Below are 17,563 nucleotides of genomic sequence, written 5' to 3' on the forward strand. Positions count from 1 at the left end.
TTATTCTTCTGCTTAAGTCTCCAGTTCTTCCAAAAACAGATGTTTCTTGGAGCTGAGATTCTGGCCTACCAGAGCCATCAGTCTCAATGAGAGGCAGTCTTTCTAGTTCAACATGCTAAACCTAACCTGTCTCTCTGCCCTGGAACTTCAACCTATGCTGCTAAGCCTGTTTCATAGGGCCGTTGGCTTTTCCACGGGCATCTTTCCCTACAGACCTTCTGGGAACCATGGATTGTGAATCCATGTCCATCAATGGATCCTAAATCCTGGCCTGCCTCCAACAGAGCCAGCTGCTGCACAGACCTTTTCACACTGCTGCTGCTGCTGCCTCCCATCCTCCCTCACAGGGGCTGGGTTGGGACACTCACCACCCAAGTGCCCCCTCAGGCATAAACAAGGTAACCTGGCACCATGATCCTGGGGCACAGAGGAGCTACCTAAAATGAACACCCAGAGCAAGCAGCTCACACGGACACACCTACACCGAAGAGGTGTACATGAGCTTAGAGGCTCATGTACTGAAAATATTTGACCATACTTAGTTATTTTATATGTAATTATTAATATGTTAAAATACTGTATTTCTAAGGTGACTATATCAGATGACATATCACAGGAAACAAAGTCTAGCTGTAATGCCTGGAGGCAGCAACAAGTCCATTTATGTTAAATCATTTATTTTCAAGTTGCTCTATGTACAAAGAAAATCAGCTGTTTGTAATTCCCCCACAGCTTATCTCCAACCTTACAAAACTGCATGGCTATTGTGATCAGAGAAGCTATTGTGAACAAGCTATTCTGCAATAGCTTGCTATGTCAATGCTATTACACAATAAAAATGATTTTATTCTAGAATAATTCCTCCACTTTGGAAGCACACTAATTATTCCGGAATAATCAGTTACTTTGATTCTGGACTAAAGTATCCACGTGGCAAGCTAGTAGGGCTATTCTGGTATAGATATGTGGGTAATGTATGAGCAATAGCTATTCTAATCAAATTCCAGGGTAGACAAGCCCTAAACATCAATTTTCCCCAGGAAGGCCATCCACCTCAAAAGGATTATCAGTGATTTATGATGAATCAATAAAATAAAACTAAACTTTAAAAAAATACAAGGGAAATTTTTAAATTACCTTAATATCTTTTGATTCCCCTCTGCTCCCTGGCCTGGGAAGCAGTATAGAAATTGTCAGCGGAATTGGTTTCTTTGGGGGGATGTTAGAGGGGCAGCTGCTTTTCTTACCATACTCTGTGTGACTATATAGTCACCACTTTTGCATTCTGTGACCTGACTAATGCTGGCACAGTCTGACTCATCAACATGCTTTGCTGTGATATAGCAGTAGCTGCTCCATAGTTAAGGTTGAAGTTAGTTTTTCACGAAAAGCCAGACTTTCAGCAACCCTTCATCCAAAGTTCAACATGCAGGTGCCCCTAAACATCCCGGGCCACAGCTACCCCGGGGTAGATTTACCTAGGACGTGTCTTCCTTCGATTCTTAAGATTCCTACTTTCTACTTTTAAGGGGCGGGTGATTTTAATCCAAAAATGGGGTCAGCTTTTAAACTCCCCCTCCCTGATGTGAGCCAGTGACCCCCCGGGTCGGCCCGTGGTCTGCAGCCTTTGAGTAGCTTCAAACCTATCAGCCTTCGAGAGCAACGGGCTCCTGAGCCCCGGGCCGGAAACAGCGCTTCTCTCGGCGGTGGTTATTGCCCGGGGCGGCGATAGACCTCGCGTGGTGGGGGCACCACAGGGAGCCTAGAGCCACAAGCACGTCCCTGGGCCTGCCGAACAGCACCTCGGGAAAGCGCCCGCGCGCAACATCGCCTCCGCCCAGCTCGCACTAGACGCTGGGAACTGTCGTTTCGGCCGTTTGAGGCTCCGCGGACGCCATGTTGCTGACGTAGCACCCTCCTGCTTTGGGGGTCGGTGAGGGTTGGGTTATTTTCTGCATTTCTTTCTCGCTGTTATGAACTCGGTTAAACACCAGATGAATACTGTTAAAAGTATTAACATCAACAAGGTGTTACTCCACTTCCGGCAGGAAAACCCCGCCCCCGCGTCTCAACCGGAAGTAAAGATACTTCCGGTAAGATGGCGGCGTTTGGAAGACTGAGGTAAGTTCCGACCGCGGGAGAACCTGACTGTCTTCCCCCTTCCACTCCCACGGAGGCGGCTGTGGCCTGCCTGGGCCTCCGTCACCTTGTGTGTGGAGCACGCTGAGGGCAGGGGATGGCGCGGGCTCTGACAAGGGGCTGCCTTGGTCGGGGCGGACTCTAGCCGCCCATCCCTTCCCCCCATCTGCCCGGTATCCGCACAGACTCGCTCCTGTTGAGCCCCTTTTCCTGAAAGGGCGCTGCTATCGCAGTGGCCCGCCCAGGTTAATGCACTGGCTGCTAGGTCGGCCCCTCACGAGTCTGTCTTTAGATCCGCGCTGCAGCACCGGCCTCTGCGGAATTGGCTTCTCGCCGTTTCACCGCTGCTCGCGGCCCGGGAGTGTCAGAGAAGGGAACTGGCGCCTCTCGGGCACTAAAAAGCCTGGTCTACACTTCGAAATCGCAGCGGCCGAGCTACGGCGCCCGGGGCTTTGAACGGTGTCGTGCCCTGAGCACCGTAGTTACCTCGACCTCACCCACGGTGTAGGCACGGCTACGGGGAGAGAGATATTTTTTCCATCGAACTGGCTGCCACTTCTCAGGTGTATCAATGATCTCGAAGGAAAAGCCCTTCGGTCCCCATGTAGCTATGCTGCTGTGGTGCTAGTAGTATAGACATAGCCTAAAAAAGCCGGTAAAACTGCAGGAACAATAGAGGCCTTGGAGCTTGCAGGTTGTTTTCAGGTTTCACAAATCACTGTGTCAGTCTTCACTTGGAAGTTTTAAGCTGCTTCAGCAAAGTAAGCAGTGATGGGATAACAGTTGTCTCATGGATTAGTAACTGGTTAAAAGATAAGAAAGAAAAGGTAGGAATACATGGTCAGTTTTAAGAATAGAGAGGGGTAAATAGTGTTTCCTCCAGGGATCTGTTCTGGGCCCAGTCTTATTTAATATATTCATAAATGATCTGGGAAAAGGGGTAGACAGTGAGGTGGCAAAATTTGGAGATGGTACAAAACTACTCAAGATAGTTAAGTCCCAGGCGACTGCGAAAAGCTGCAGAAGGATCTCTCAAAACTGGGTGAGTGGGCAACAAAATGGCAGATGAAATGCAGAGTGATGCACGTTCGAGAACATCCCAACTATACATATAAAATGATGAGGTCTAAATTAGCTGTTGCTACTCATGAAAGAGATCTTGGAATCATTATGGATAGTTCTCTGAAAACATCCACTCAGTGTGCAGTAGTAGTCAAAAAAGCAAACAGAATGTTGGGAATCATTAAAAGAGAGGTAGATAATAAGACATAAAATATATTGCTGCTGTATAAATCCATGGTACACCCACATCTTGAATACTGTGTGTAGATGTGGTTTCCCCATCTAAAGAGAGATGTATTGGACTTGGAAAAAGTTGAGAAAACTGCAACGAAAATGATTAGGGGTATGGAACAGCTTCTGTATGAGGAGAGATTAATGAGACGGGGGCTAAAGGGGGATATGATAGAGGTCTATAAAATCATAACTTTTGTGGAGAAAGTAAATAAGGAAGTTTTATGTACTCATAACGTAAGGGCTTGGGGTCACCAAATGAAATTAATAGGCTGCAGGTTTAAAACAAAAGGAAGTATTTTTTCACACAATGCATAGTCAACCTGTGGAACTCCTTGCCAGAGGATGTTGTGAAAGGCAAGACTATAACAGGGTTCAAAAAAGAACTAGATAAATTCATAGAGCATAGGTCCATTGATGGCCATTAGCCAGGATGGGCAGGGATGGTATCCCTAGCTTCTGTTTGCCAGAGAAGCTGGGAATGGGCGAAAGGGGATGGATTACTTGATGATTACCTGTTCTGTTCATTCCCTCTGGGCAATCTGGCATTGGCCACTGTCGGAAGACAGGATACTGGGCTGAGTGGACTTTGGTCTGATCCAGTAGAGCCATTCTTATGTTTAATCATAAAGGTTTAAAAACAGTGAAAGATCATGTGCTGCAGGAATCGGTGTAGGTCTCCTTAACAGTCCTGCGAAAGAACAGTTAATTTTTTAATCCGTGCCAAAGAACAGGGCCAGAATGTGGTTTAGCACATGATTTGGACCTTTCTATATGGTAATGCCCAACTGTTTTATCAAATGACTTTTTTGTTCTGTTGGGTCATAATTTTTGTTATAAATATCTAACTCTTCTTAAGTGCACTTTATATGTGGCTAAGATTACTTTTTAAAAAAAAGCCTCAATTTGGGGAAATACAGGGTTCTAGCATCTATAATTCAGCCCACTTAGGGCAGTGTTTTTCAAATCAGAACTATAGGACAGGAAGTGACCTCATGAGGTCATCTAGTCCAGCCTCCTGCACCTATAGCAGGACTAAGTATTATCTAGGGGGTTCTCATGACAAATATTTTGGTGGCCACAAAGTGCGGGCACCAACTTTTGCTGGTGGCTGCTCTGACAATTTTTCCTAAAATACTTAATTAACTTTAGGAGAAACAAGTATATATACATATCAAAATCCTTGTAATTTATTTACTGCTAGCTAGTAAGTCTGCTGCTGTGAGAAGTGATTTTTGTATGTTTGTTAGTATCACTTTTCACAGCCTCCCAGCTAGTTAACAAGTCTCTGCAGTGAAAAGGGATAGTAACACTTTTCACAGTAGACTTACTCAGCTCTGGCAAGTTGGGGACAAATTAAGCCCTGGATAGGGAGGTGGATGCATAGGCAGCAGGGGCCATTGGCAATGAGGGGTGGATGAGGCAGCAGGGAGCCTGAAGCCTGAGGGATGGGGCCCCAGGAAGGACCATAGCCTGGAGCCTTGCAGCCAGGAGATGGAGCCTTGCGGCCAGGGGACAGGGCCAAATCCTGAAGCCCTGTGGCTGGAGCCTGCCGTTTCAAGGCTGAAGCCTAAGCCCTACAAACCCTGGGAAGGTAGGGAACTCAGAGGCTGCCTGCTCCTCCAGGGTTGTGCCCCAGGTGTCTCCGGGGGGAGGGGCAGAGCCCAACCCCTGCCTGCAGCCCCAGCAACCAACACCAAGGTGGGACATCCAGAAGGAACAGGGAGGGGCAGCTGCTTTGCCCCCCAATCACTGCCCAACAGGCTGTGGCTGCAAGAGAAGCCCCTAGTGGCTGCATTTGAGAAATATTGATCTAGACCATTCCTAACAGGTGTTTATCTAACCTGCTCTTAAAAATCCAAAATGATGGAGATTCCACAACCACCGTAGGCAGTTTATTCCAGTGCTTAACCACCCTGACAGTTAAGTTTTTCCTAATATCCAACCTAAACCTCCCTTGCTGCAATTTAAGCCCACTGCTTCTTGTCCTATCCTCAGTGGTTAAGAACAACAATTTTTCTTCCTCTCCATGTAATAACTTTTTATGTACTTGAAAACCATTATGTCCCCTCTCAGCCTTCTCTTTTCCAGACTAAACAAACCCAGTTTTTTCAGTCTTCCCCCATAAATCATGTTTTCTAGACCTTTAATCATTTTTGTTGCTCTTCTGTGGATTTTCTCCAATTTGTCCACATCTTTCCTGAAATGTGGTGCCCAGAACTGGACACGCTGCTCCAGTTGAGGTGTAATCAGCATGGAGTAGAGCAGAAGAATTACAACTCATGTCTTGCTTACAACACTCCTGCTAATAATTCCAGAATGATGATCGGATTTTTTGCAACAGTGTTACTGTTGACTCATAGTTAGCTTCTTGTCCACTGTGTCCCCAGATCCCTTTCCACAGTACTTTTTCCTAGGCAGTCATTCCCCATTTTGTATGTGTGCAATTGATTATTCCTTTCTATGTGGATATTGAATGCGACCACCAGGGACTCTTATTGCAGCCACAGCCTCCTGGGCTGGGGGGAAGGAGTAAGAGCAGCAGCCCCTCACCCTCCCTTTTGCGCCTGGATGCCCTGCCTTGGTGTTAGTTGCTGGGGCCGCCAGCAGTGGTTGGGCCCTGATCACCTCGGGGGCACAATGCTAGAGGAGCAGGCACCCAATGAGTTCCCCACCTTCCCGAGACAGTGGGGCTCAGGCTTCGGGATTCAGACCTGGGATGGTGGACTGGCAGGCTCTGGCCGTGGGGCTTCAGGCTCCAGATACTTTTATATTACTATCACTTTTCACAACAGACTTACTAGCTAGCAATAAATAAATTACGATACGGATGTGTATATATGCATATTTCTTTGTTTTTCCTAAAGCTAGGTAAGTATTTTAGGAAAAAGTGTGAGAGTGGCCGCCAGCAAGAGTCCTTTACTTTGTTTAGGATGCACTTCCTTTTCCAGAGTGCTGGAGGGGTGGAATACCTAATTTCAAAGACAAGTGTATTTACTAAACTTCTTTTTTCCCCACAATCATTGCTGTCTCCCATAACAGCCAAATTTCAGAACTTGACTATCTGCATTTGCAATACAGCTATTTGTGCTTGCATTTCTAAAATCAGAGAATCTAGAATAATGCCTGACAAAATTATCTTAAATAAGATAAAAATATTACTCAGAACCTAAAAATATACTTCACCCGACTGAATTCAGTATATTGTGTTTGGTAAGTTATGGATGGTACTCCTTTTCCTTTGTTTGTTTGTTTGTTTCTTTACTGATTTCTTTTTCAGTTACTAGTCCTATAAACTTTATATAGAAGGGAAATATCTGTAAATCAGGAAATTAGAAAAGACAAAAGGCAATAAGAGAGAGTGATTTTCATCTGGCTCTAACATCCAGTTTTCACCCCAGATTTATAAAAAAGTGGTGGTGCTGTATTTTCTTTGTCGCCGGCCAAATGTTATTTTGCAATTGAAATGCTGTTAAAATACTGCCAATGTGGATTTTATGTTAAGAGGTTAAACCTTCCTTCCCCTGATGAGAGTTTGAGGGAATGTCTTACTGAAAAGTATAATCAGTAGGATGACAAGATTGCAGCCGGCAGCAGGCTTGGGCAAACAAAGCTGTCTTAATTTTGTCTGTGTGATATCCAGTTCAGAGAATGGAAATTAATACTGCCTTTGTTTGGAAGTGGATTTGAGATCTTTATGATCATCTTGATTATTCTAAAATTTTATTTTAAATTTTAATTAGAATCTTGTCTTACACAGGTTCACACCTGAATTCAGTTTCAGGCCATCAGAAAATACTGAATTCAGACAGACTTGTTTTTATGTTCTGATAGAATAATGTTTCTGTTATCCTTGATTTTCTGTTTTTAGCAAATTAAAACATAAATATAATGTAACTGTAGTTATGTGAAGCAATAAGAAATATTCAAGTTAATGTTTTGGTGAGATGATTCCTAAAATTGATTGATCTAAAGCTTTGTAAAGATCACAATTTATTTCTCCAGTGATTGTTTTACCTTTAAAAATAAATCTATTGTTTCATCAATTATAGAATGTGTTGCTTATCTTCTGTAGGTGAAACATTTTTTCATAAGAGACCCCACGTTTGAGTTGAGTACATTGTTGTTATTTCTGCAAGTTCTGAACTTTAAGTGAGCTACAGGAAAAAATGAAGAGTAGAGTGGCACAAATAAATGTAAGTATTGTGAAGTTTAATTTTTTGGGAGAAGTACAACATTGTTTGGGGATTTTTGTGTGAGTTTAGCATGTAGGGGCCTATGTCCACTTCAGATGTGAACACAAATGCCCTTATCTTTAACTGGAGTTACAGCATATATTGGGGAGAGAATACATGCATCATAATTAAGAACAAAAAATGTTACAGTATTACCTAAACCAGCAAACTGCAGCTGGTTGATGTACAGATATTCTTAGCAACAGATGTCCCAAGTGCTCCTGGCAGCAATGTGAAAAGGGAATGAAATGTGAAGAGAAGTGAGTAAAAGATGGAAACAGTTCAGTAGAAAGCATGAGTGAGTTGAGGCATAATGGAGGGTTATGAGAATGGTGGGGAGAGGAAATTGCATATTTCTCTGGATTATGATATTCGTTGTTCATTTTACTATTATTCAGTCAAGATTACAAGTATGGTATTTGGATTCCTACAATTCTGAGAGACTTACTGCTTACAGTGAAGGGTCCTGCTCTTTCAGAATCTGAACATTGTATGTTTCAGAAGAGACAAGTGCAGTACTGTTAGGAATGTAGCAGCAAGCAAAACTTCTGTTTAAAAGTATAGCCTTTCTTTTAGAGTATTGGCCTCATGGTGCTACCTCTATGAAGTTAAATATTTTTTATGTAATTTCATTCACAAACAATGTATATAAAAATTTCCCTTCAGATAACAAAGTAGAGAAATGTAAAAGCTGACGAAGTGGGTATTCACCCACGAAAGCTCATTCTCCAAAACGTCTGTTAGTCTATAAGGTGCCCCATAGGACTTTTTGCTGCTTTCACAGATCCAAACTAACATGGCTACCCCTCTGAAAGTAGAGAAATATTACCAATACAGTTGAGATCCAGCTAATATACTTTAAAAGCTAAGTATTTGCAGAAATAATGGAATTTTTTATTACTTTCCGTATTTTGGAGTTTCTTGCATGAGATATTGTTAAGTAAGTAATTAGTGGATGTAATTTTTAGAAATTAATTTATAGTATAGAAGTGCTCACTTTAAAGTTTTGTCTTCTGGTCATCACATAGTCATGACTACAGTGAAATTAATGTTATGCTTAGAGATTATATCAAGGAGTATTTTTTCTCATTTATTAATGAAAGGTGCTTAATCATTAGCCTGCAGGAGACTAAAATCCTGCATTTATCTTCAGAACAAGCATAGCACAAGCATCAATAATGCAAACATCTTTATGCAGCTCTGTTAATGTGTTTGAACACTGGTCTGGAAGGACAGGGTTTTAGGGCTGGGAGCAGATATTATATATGGAGTGTTGGGGAAAGCTGAATAGTCTCTTCCATGCTCTTTCTGCTTGAAATGCAACAGTCAGACACCACTCACAGTAAATCATGCAGCTGTTCAAAATGTGATCATGGATATTCTGCTGAGCTTGGCTTCCCAAAGGGCTCAGCTCCATAAATTAGATTAGAAAGGGAAAAGGCACTCACAGTAAACTGTAGATGTTCATGATATGATCCTCCCTCTGCTGTCTTACCTGATTTGATCGGCAGTAAAATAGTTAACATTTTTAATGTTTAAACATTTTTGGAGTTAACACCCATTGAGATGCTTGTGGCAGTTCATGTATCTCAGAGCTGTTTCAGAGTCCCTGCAAACTCATGTAGACATTGCATTGATCATGTTAAGGACTTGTCTATGCTGTTTTTTTTTTTTCTTCACTGCAAACCCCATTGTAGATGTGCTGCACAGGTGCAACTGGCCCATTTTGCACCGTTGCAGATTTTTCTATAGAATGAAGGAGGGAGGGGGGCATATTTCAACCCTAAGGGCTAGAAATGTGCCTTTTTAAAATAAGTTGAGATTCTGGAACACATGATGGCAGCTTAAAAACACAAAGTATTGGCTCACTGAGCCAGTATGAGTCAGCCCAGTTGGACCCTGAATGGGAGACTATTTCAGTCTTCATTTGTGCAGGTATTACTATTTCTCCTAGAAGCCTCAATCAGAATCAGGATCTGGTTGTACTCTGTACAGCATCTAGCACAAATAGACCCTGCTCCAAGTAATAAAAATATAATTTCCTTTGTTAAATATTCAAACATCATTTGGTATTGCTGTCCATCAAGAGGACCCATTATTAAGAAGATGTCACTTGTATTCAACTGTTTAGCTTTCTAAACTTATATTTGACTGGCTCCAAGGTGATATAGAAACTAGTATATCAGCTTGTTAGTGGGCACACTGCCAGCCTTATAGATGGAGTGAGGGTCAATATATATTCTATGAGTACTGGTGACAGAATTCCAGCCCAGGAATGTTGTAAACAGCTCTTGATATAGTGTTTCTGGATCAAAGTGATGGGTTACTCTACTTCATAGGTTTGGGGGGGAAGGAGGGGAGGGTTTGCCAGATGGTATCGGTTTGTGGTTCTGGTGAATCAGGAATAATATTTTTCAGAGGGAGGAGTTAAATGTTATGACAAAAGGGTAGAACTCAACAGAGATGCTTCCTAAGCATAGTCAAATTCATTGTGAAAGAGCTTGGTAAGCTGTAGGAACCTATTTATAACTTCTTTTGTAGATCTATTGTAAGTGTACTTCTGATAATTCTGAATCACTGTGCGCAACTCTGGTTCATTTTGTGAACAGAAGTATTAACTTTACAGTTAAATCTTTGTTACTTGACAGATTTATGAAGTGATTGCCATTTTAACCTTTGAAAAGTACATTTACAGAATGGTTTAAATGATAAATGTATAATTTAGAAAATGTAAAACAAGGGGTACAATGTAACTTGGACACAGATGATAAATGAGGCAACTCCACAGAAATTTAGGAGAGAGATAGGAGGGCATTATGGAAAAAGTATATGATAAAGAAAAATTTGGAGGAGAAAAAAAGGGAGAGCTTTGTTAAACAATGGGTATAGTAGGGGAGACTTAAAAATATAGGGGGTGGCATGACAGCAGGTGTAAAATTTCAGAGTGGGAGAAGGACATAAAATAACCCTTCATGTAAGAAGATAGATATGCTTAGTAAATATGCTATTATATAAAATGTACTGTGATCTAAAATAATTTAATACTTTGTTTTAAAGCATGGTTCCAGTTATGAAAGAAAAGAGAGCCACGGCTCTCACCGAAGGAGTTCCTCTCCAGAAGACAGGTAAACAAGTATTTGTTTTAATTGCCTTTAATAGTAGTTAAAATTGTGTGTAATCTTCATCCAGAGTGAATCAGATAAGTACAAAAAAACACATTTTTGTTCCATGTTTTTCACTTATGCTAATAAGTGAACATGAAAAATATAGATGTAATACAATGTCATTAATTGTGGATGAAAATGGAAGAGCGGTAATTGAATGTGTTCTTAATTAAAGATTTTAAAACTCTTCAATGTTCATTTTGAATACTGAACAGCTTTAAAATGGAAATTGGATTCCAGTCTTTTGCATGGCTCCAGTGCTGTTAATCACAATTGTCACTTTTTAGCAAGGTTATGGCTGTCAGCTGGAGACTCAAAAATACCATTTCTTGTACTGTCTACCATACATAAGGCATGAACTGAATTATTTCAGGCTAACTGTCTTTTAATTTCCATTTCACTTACAGTGAAACATTTTGTGGTACTAAAACATGAAGTATGTTTTCTTTTGTGCCAGTACATGTGGTATACCAAGTAAACAGAGGTGACAAATATAGTGAATGGATACATTTAGTGGGCTATCTTGTGACTTGCGTAGTGCTGAGTACACTTAATATTTAACTTCATTACTATTTATCATATAACTGTGAGTGCTCAGTTTTCTTTTATAATGCTTCTTTTAAAGGTCACACCCCTATCAGATTAATTTGTGTTTGACCAGGACTATATGATTTATTAAAGTGTGCATCTTTCTGTCTTGAATTATATATTAATAGTGAGGCTCAGTTCATTGGTACAAAAGTGGGGCCTACTGGTTTTTAAAACATTGGTATGTGTGCATCAACCCATGACTGAAAAACAAACCCAAGAGAGTACAATTCCTATAAACCAGAAGTTTAATAAAGCTATACTAAAAAGGTTTTTGTTTGGGGATGGGAGTAGGTATGCAGAGCGTGAGAGGTCTTGGTCCCCTAGAAACAGAGGTTACTCTGATCACAGCAAGTATGATCAAGAATATTCAGGAAAGGAGCGTGATGACAAAACTGTGGAAGCCAGGTGAGTATTAAGTATTTTGAAAATGAAAAATAGTGTTCGTTCTGCTTAATATTGTTTTTAACTATTAGTATTTTGTTTAAAAGTAAAACCATTACACTTGCCTTGGTCTGAATTCTTGACCATATGTTCAGCCTTCATCTCCATAAGATGGGAATTCTTTAACGTTTACTTTCTCTCCCCCGCCCCCTATCAGACAAAAGTTGGAGACTCCCCAAGAGAAGGGGAGAGAGAAGGAATCTGATCGAAGGAAACAGAAAAAATTCCCTTCACCTGATAGAAGAAGTCCAGAAAGATCAGTACCCCAGAACTCACTTGCTCATGATGAACCCCCTTCAAAGAAGAGAAAAGAAGAGCTGGATCCAATTCTCACCCGCACAGGTGGTGCATACATTCCTCCAGCAAAGCTCAGGATGATGCAGGAACAAATTACTGATAAAAATAGGTAAGTCAAAGTTAACAAATTTCACAATTAACAGGATTTACTGGCATAGTAGAGCACTGTAAAACAAAAGTGTAAAATATTTTTGATTGCTGATCAAACATGAAAGTTGTTCAGAACCTGTGAAATCCAGAAACAGCAATGCCATGTGCTGTAATTTTTGGGGTTTTCACCTACCTTTGAAATGTAAATAGTAAAAAGTAGTATATAAATATGCATCATAAATGTGTATGTTGATATTTTATCTTGTAAAATAGCTTTGAAATATCTTTAATTAAAATATATCCAACAATTTTGAAAAAGTTGACAGTTATGAGTACAGTGGACATACACAGCAAAAAGGAGTAGGAATACATATATTTTCCAATTTTGTTTGTTAAAAAAGGAGTAGAGTTCCTTTCATTTATAAGTATTTACTACTGGAATTTCTTTTTTTAGTCACTAAGAATGAGGAATGAATTCATATCTACACTCACTAAATGTTAATCACACGTATTCATAAATAAGAAACATGATTACATGGAAAGGGGTGTGAGTCTGTATAATTTGAGACATTTTTCGGTGACAATTAGTTTTGGCAGGAGTTGTAAATATGCCAAAATCAAATGCCTTTTTTGCAAACAAAATTAATGTTTTTCACAATTACTTAGGAAGTCTTTCAAAAAGCTATTACTGAATATTGCAGATAAGTCTTAACTATATTGTGGTAATTTTTTTTGAAGTATAATATTTTAGTATAATACTGTTTAACATTGCTGTGTGTTGTTTTGTTCTGATTCATTTCCTGTACAGAACTTGCTATTAGCAAAGAGATTTGTGGGATAAAGTTTTCTCTTTTCTTTCTTCTCCGTAGAAAACCATACTTCAGCATTAACTTCACAGTTTTTATTGGGTTTGGGGGGAGAGAGAGAGTTTTTGTAAATCAGATTAGTTTAGTAGTAATGAGTTACAGTCAGTATACCATAATCATAAAACCAAAACTGAAAAAGGCATCAAAATATATTGTAAACATTGCACCTTGGAGCTCCTATTGACTACAAATTAATTTCACATTTTTGGTATATTAAAGTGTATTTATGGTGTCCCTGGATATACCTGTATTAATAATGTAATATTTTCATAACAGTTTAGCATATCAAAGGATGAGTTGGGAAGCCCTGAAGAAGTCAATCAACGGTCTTGTCAATAAGGTGAACGTTTCTAATATAGAAAATATCATCCATGAACTTCTTCAAGAAAATATTGTCAGAGGAAGGTAAGTGTCAAATGATTGTTGTTTCATAATAAATAATTCTTTGGTTTTTCTAGTTATAATATGTAAAGAATACTAATGCTAAGACAAACTAATAATAGTCAAGTTTTTAAATAGCTCTGAAACTCTTCTATGCTATAAAAAGAAGAACCTGCACGGAAAATAAGAATGGTTTGTTTGTTTGCAGAGAAAACACATCTGCTGCTGGTAGATTGGAGAGAATAGAGTAAGGAGTTATCCACTCTTTGCCTAAGTGATTTTCATTTTAGGAATACTTTTTTTAATCCCTAATTACAGGCTGTAAATCCAGGTGTATCAGTGGAGAAAAGCACTTTTAAAAAACAATCCGTATCTAGTAGTGTGCTTGTGATCACTGCTGTCTCTTGTGCATATGCTGTGCCATAATTATCCTTGTCTTTGTAACCTGTGGAATGGACTACTGCAGTGTGTTCCCAGGCCATATGGAAACTATAGCTGACATATAATGCATAGCTTGTGTTGCTTGTGATGCTGTTGGTAGCATACCATACCAGTTTTTCAAAGACCAGATTTGTTCCTAGTTTTCAGGTATAGTTCAATATGTTGATCTATGAAGCTATTTATAGTTTGGATTTTAGTTATGAGACTATTGCTTCCCCTAAGGTCATCTGGGGTGTTTTTGCTAACACTCTCCAAATTTAAATGAAGGAGGGCCCTTGATCTGCCAACATCAAATTCTGCTGATTTTCTAGGGACCTTGCATCAGCCATCTCTTCTTTGTCTTTTGCCTGCTAATGGTTATATATTTATATTTGTACAGAGGTTTTAAATAGCTTTTAACACTTATTTTATTCAATGGGTTATTTGTATTTTTTACAGCATCAAAAGTCTTTCATGGTTAAATGGTTTTTAAAACTGAAAAATTGAGTTAAAATCTTGAAAGCAATTCTGAAAGGTCAGTTTGTAGGTAATATCTTAGCTGACGGTTTATACCTCACTTAATATAGTATCTGCTTTTCTTGGTTTAAATAGTTGAACATAATATAAAAAGGAAAAACAACACTGAATAGTTGGGAGCAGGTATAGTTACAGAATCAAAAGAAGCAGGCACATATATTGTAGGAGGATATTCTGACACGAGGATCATGAAATTCTTGTTCAGCGAATATTTAGAGGTGTCTAATAAAAATTGGTGAGGATTAAAAGGGGATTTAGTCCAAGACTAAAAATGTTGCTGCAGACACACAACTTGGCTGTAGTACAGTTGAGAAGAAATATTCAGCATTGTTACTTTCCCAACTTTGATTAATTCTACCAAGTAGAACAAGAAAATCTAAATTAATCTTATACTTGTCATTACACACACTGTCGGAGTAACATCATCTGAGGCAGGAAGGGCAGACTTCTGGGGATCTGAGTTTTACACTGTTAAATAATAGTTGTCATATTGTTGTTAGAGAAGTTTAGGGAACAGGATGGGATAACCTATTCAGTAGAAATGATTTCATCTCAAGCATTAGAATAGATCTTCCAATTCATTTCTCATCCTTGATCACTAGGCATTTCCCATGGATCTGGAAGACCACAGCCTAAAAGTAGCAGACCTAATGGGAAAGAATGTCTTAGTTTACGCCTGCTTGACTGAGTTTCCCAAGCAGCATAGGCTCCAAATGCTCTGTCTTCACTGCTTCTGCTTAGAAGTTGAAGGTTGTTTCATGTTGTCAGGGCAGCAGGCCTGACCTTCCCAGTAAAACAAGATTGAGTAAAAGTAGTGCATGTCATATGAAAACAAAAGATCTAGCATGTATGACATTTGCACATAACAAAAGTTAATTTAGATAAGGTGCTGATTTTGGGTTGGTTACAGTGCAGGAAGCAAAAATCATGTTCTGTCTATCAGTAGTACTTCTGTGGCCCCATCATCTCATTGCCTCATAATCTTTATTGCACCAGTGAGGTAAGGAAGTACTGTTATTCCCATGGGCACAGAAAGGCTAAGTGACTTGGGTTAAGGTCACAAAGGAAGTCTGTGGCGGAGCAGGGATTTGAACTCAAGTCTTCCAAATCCTAGGGTAGTGCTGTAATTGCTGAACTATCTTTCCTCTCTGTTCTACTTGTCCATTTCTCTCTGACATATAGACAGGGAGAATATCTCTGACCTAATAGCTGCTGTTAGATGGCTCATGGCCTCCCCGCGCTCCCCTCCCCCTCCTTCAGCTCCCTCAGTTTATACCTGTGTGTTTTGTCTAGAAAGATAAGTCCTCAAAAACATTTTGAGAAAGGAGAAAAATTATGTTCATCTCAGTTTTATAGTATTAATCTCATGCAATAGTTATTGCAGATTGGTATAAACATTAGATATTAAACTACCGTCAGCAGACTTAAAATTAATAAAGATATATTGATATCAGAACAGCTAATCCAGAAAAATAGAGATGCCTTCTTTGGTTTTATGTGAGAAGTAAAAACCTTTTGGTCTTCTCCTAAGGTTGGAAAGAAAGAGAAGCAGAAAAACCGAGAGCAACACATTCTGCCTTGAACAAACACAATTATTTTATGTCTAGAACTAATAATTTAAAAAATACATATTTTATTGTTGCTCTGGGTAGACTATAACACCTTCTATACTGTAAATATTACAATTATGGTACTGTTTAGGACAGGGGTCGGAAACCTGTGGCCCATGGGCAGGATTTGGCCTGCTGCCTAATTTCACCCAGCCCTCAGCAAGTCTCCGTGCTGCGGGCCATAAGCCCTGAGCTTCAGTTTTCTCCCCACCCCTATGTGTGGCTAGAGCCGTGAGTGCCAGCTTGCCCCACTGCAGTGGGAAGCTAGGGTTCCCAGGCCATTAAAAGTCAGGTCGGCACCTGGAAGCATCTGACATGTCCCTGCTGCCTATGCGCGCGGGTGCAATCAGGGAAGCTCAATGCACTACCCCTTCCCTGAGCGCCACCTCTTGTGGGGACCATGGCCAATGGGAGTTGCAGGGGCAGCGTCTGCAGGCACAGGCAGCATGTACTGTGCAGCGCTGCCTGGCCACACCTCCGCCTACGGGCTGGACATGCCAGCCGCTTCCAGGAGCAGTGTGAAGCCAGGGCAGGCAAGGAGCCTGCCTTAGCCCGGTTGTGCTGCTGACTGGGAGTTGCCTGAGGTAAGTGCTGCCCGGCCGGAGCCTGCACCCTGAGCCACCTGCCCCCAAAGTAGGAACCCCCTCCCACACTCTAATTCCCTCTGAGATCCCGCACCCCCTCCTACATCCTAACCCCCTGTCCTAGCCCTGAGCCCCCTCCTGCACTCCTAACCCTTTGACCTCAGCCCAGAGCTCCCTCCTGCACCCTAAAACCACTCATACCCAGCCCCACACCAGAGCCTGCACCCCAGCCGTAGTTCTCACCTCCTCCTGCACCCCAAACCCCTGTCCCAGCCCAGAGCCCCCTCCCACACCCTGAGCCCCTCATTTCTGGCCCCATCCTGGAGCCTAGTGGAAGCACTGAGCGCGCACACACACACACCACCCACCCACACCTACCTGTGGGGCTGGATCCACAAATGCCAGCTCACCTCGCTGCAGGGGGAAGCTCTAAGCCTTCGCACAACGCCCTATGGGGCTGTGTGCAGCCCGTGACTGTTTTTTTGTGGGTCAGTGGCTGCTATAGAAAAAAAGATTCCCCACCCCTGTATTAGGGTATATCTACACAGGGATAAAATACTCACAGCTGGGCTGAGTCAGCTAACTTGGGTTCACAGGGCTGAAAATTTACTGTATAGATGTTTGGGCTCTGGGACCCTGCAAGGTTGGAGGGTCCCAGAGCTCAAGCTCCAGCCTGAGTCCGAATGTCTACAAAGTGATTTATTTATTTTATTTTTTTTTAGCCCTAAAGTCCAAATCAGCTGACCCGGGCCAGCCATGCCATGCTGTGGGGCTTTTATCCCAGTGTAGATGTACCTTTAGAGGAGAGGGATGTATTGGGTATGCTGTTTTTTTTTGTTTGTTTGTTTTTTAATCTGAAGGGAGGGAGGGATCCAACGGTTGCAAAGAATGTAAAAAGAAGAAATAACTGTCTAG

The 17,563-nt window shown here is 41.0% G+C and overlaps 1 protein-coding gene across 2 annotated transcripts in view; it reads left to right on the forward strand.

The window, feature by feature from the left end:
* Positions 1–1,927: 1,927 nt before the first annotated feature.
* CWC22 (CWC22 spliceosome associated protein homolog) overlaps positions 1,928–17,563 on the forward strand; it is a 45,725-nt gene continuing 30,089 nt past the window's right edge. For both annotated transcript variants that reach the window (XM_050916799.1, XM_050916800.1), the window contains exons 1-6: positions 1,928–2,121; positions 7,508–7,628; positions 10,725–10,792; positions 11,714–11,827; positions 12,021–12,269; positions 13,393–13,521. In XM_050916799.1, coding sequence (XP_050772756.1) covers positions 7,602–7,628; positions 10,725–10,792; positions 11,714–11,827; positions 12,021–12,269; positions 13,393–13,521 — 587 coding nt within the window. In that variant the 5' untranslated portion in view covers positions 1,928–2,121; positions 7,508–7,601. The remainder of the gene's footprint in view (positions 2,122–7,507; positions 7,629–10,724; positions 10,793–11,713; positions 11,828–12,020; positions 12,270–13,392; positions 13,522–17,563) is intronic.

Source organism: Gopherus flavomarginatus, chromosome 10 (assembly GCF_025201925.1).
Source record: "Gopherus flavomarginatus isolate rGopFla2 chromosome 10, rGopFla2.mat.asm, whole genome shotgun sequence".
Lineage (NCBI taxonomy): Eukaryota > Metazoa > Chordata > Testudines > Testudinidae > Gopherus > Gopherus flavomarginatus.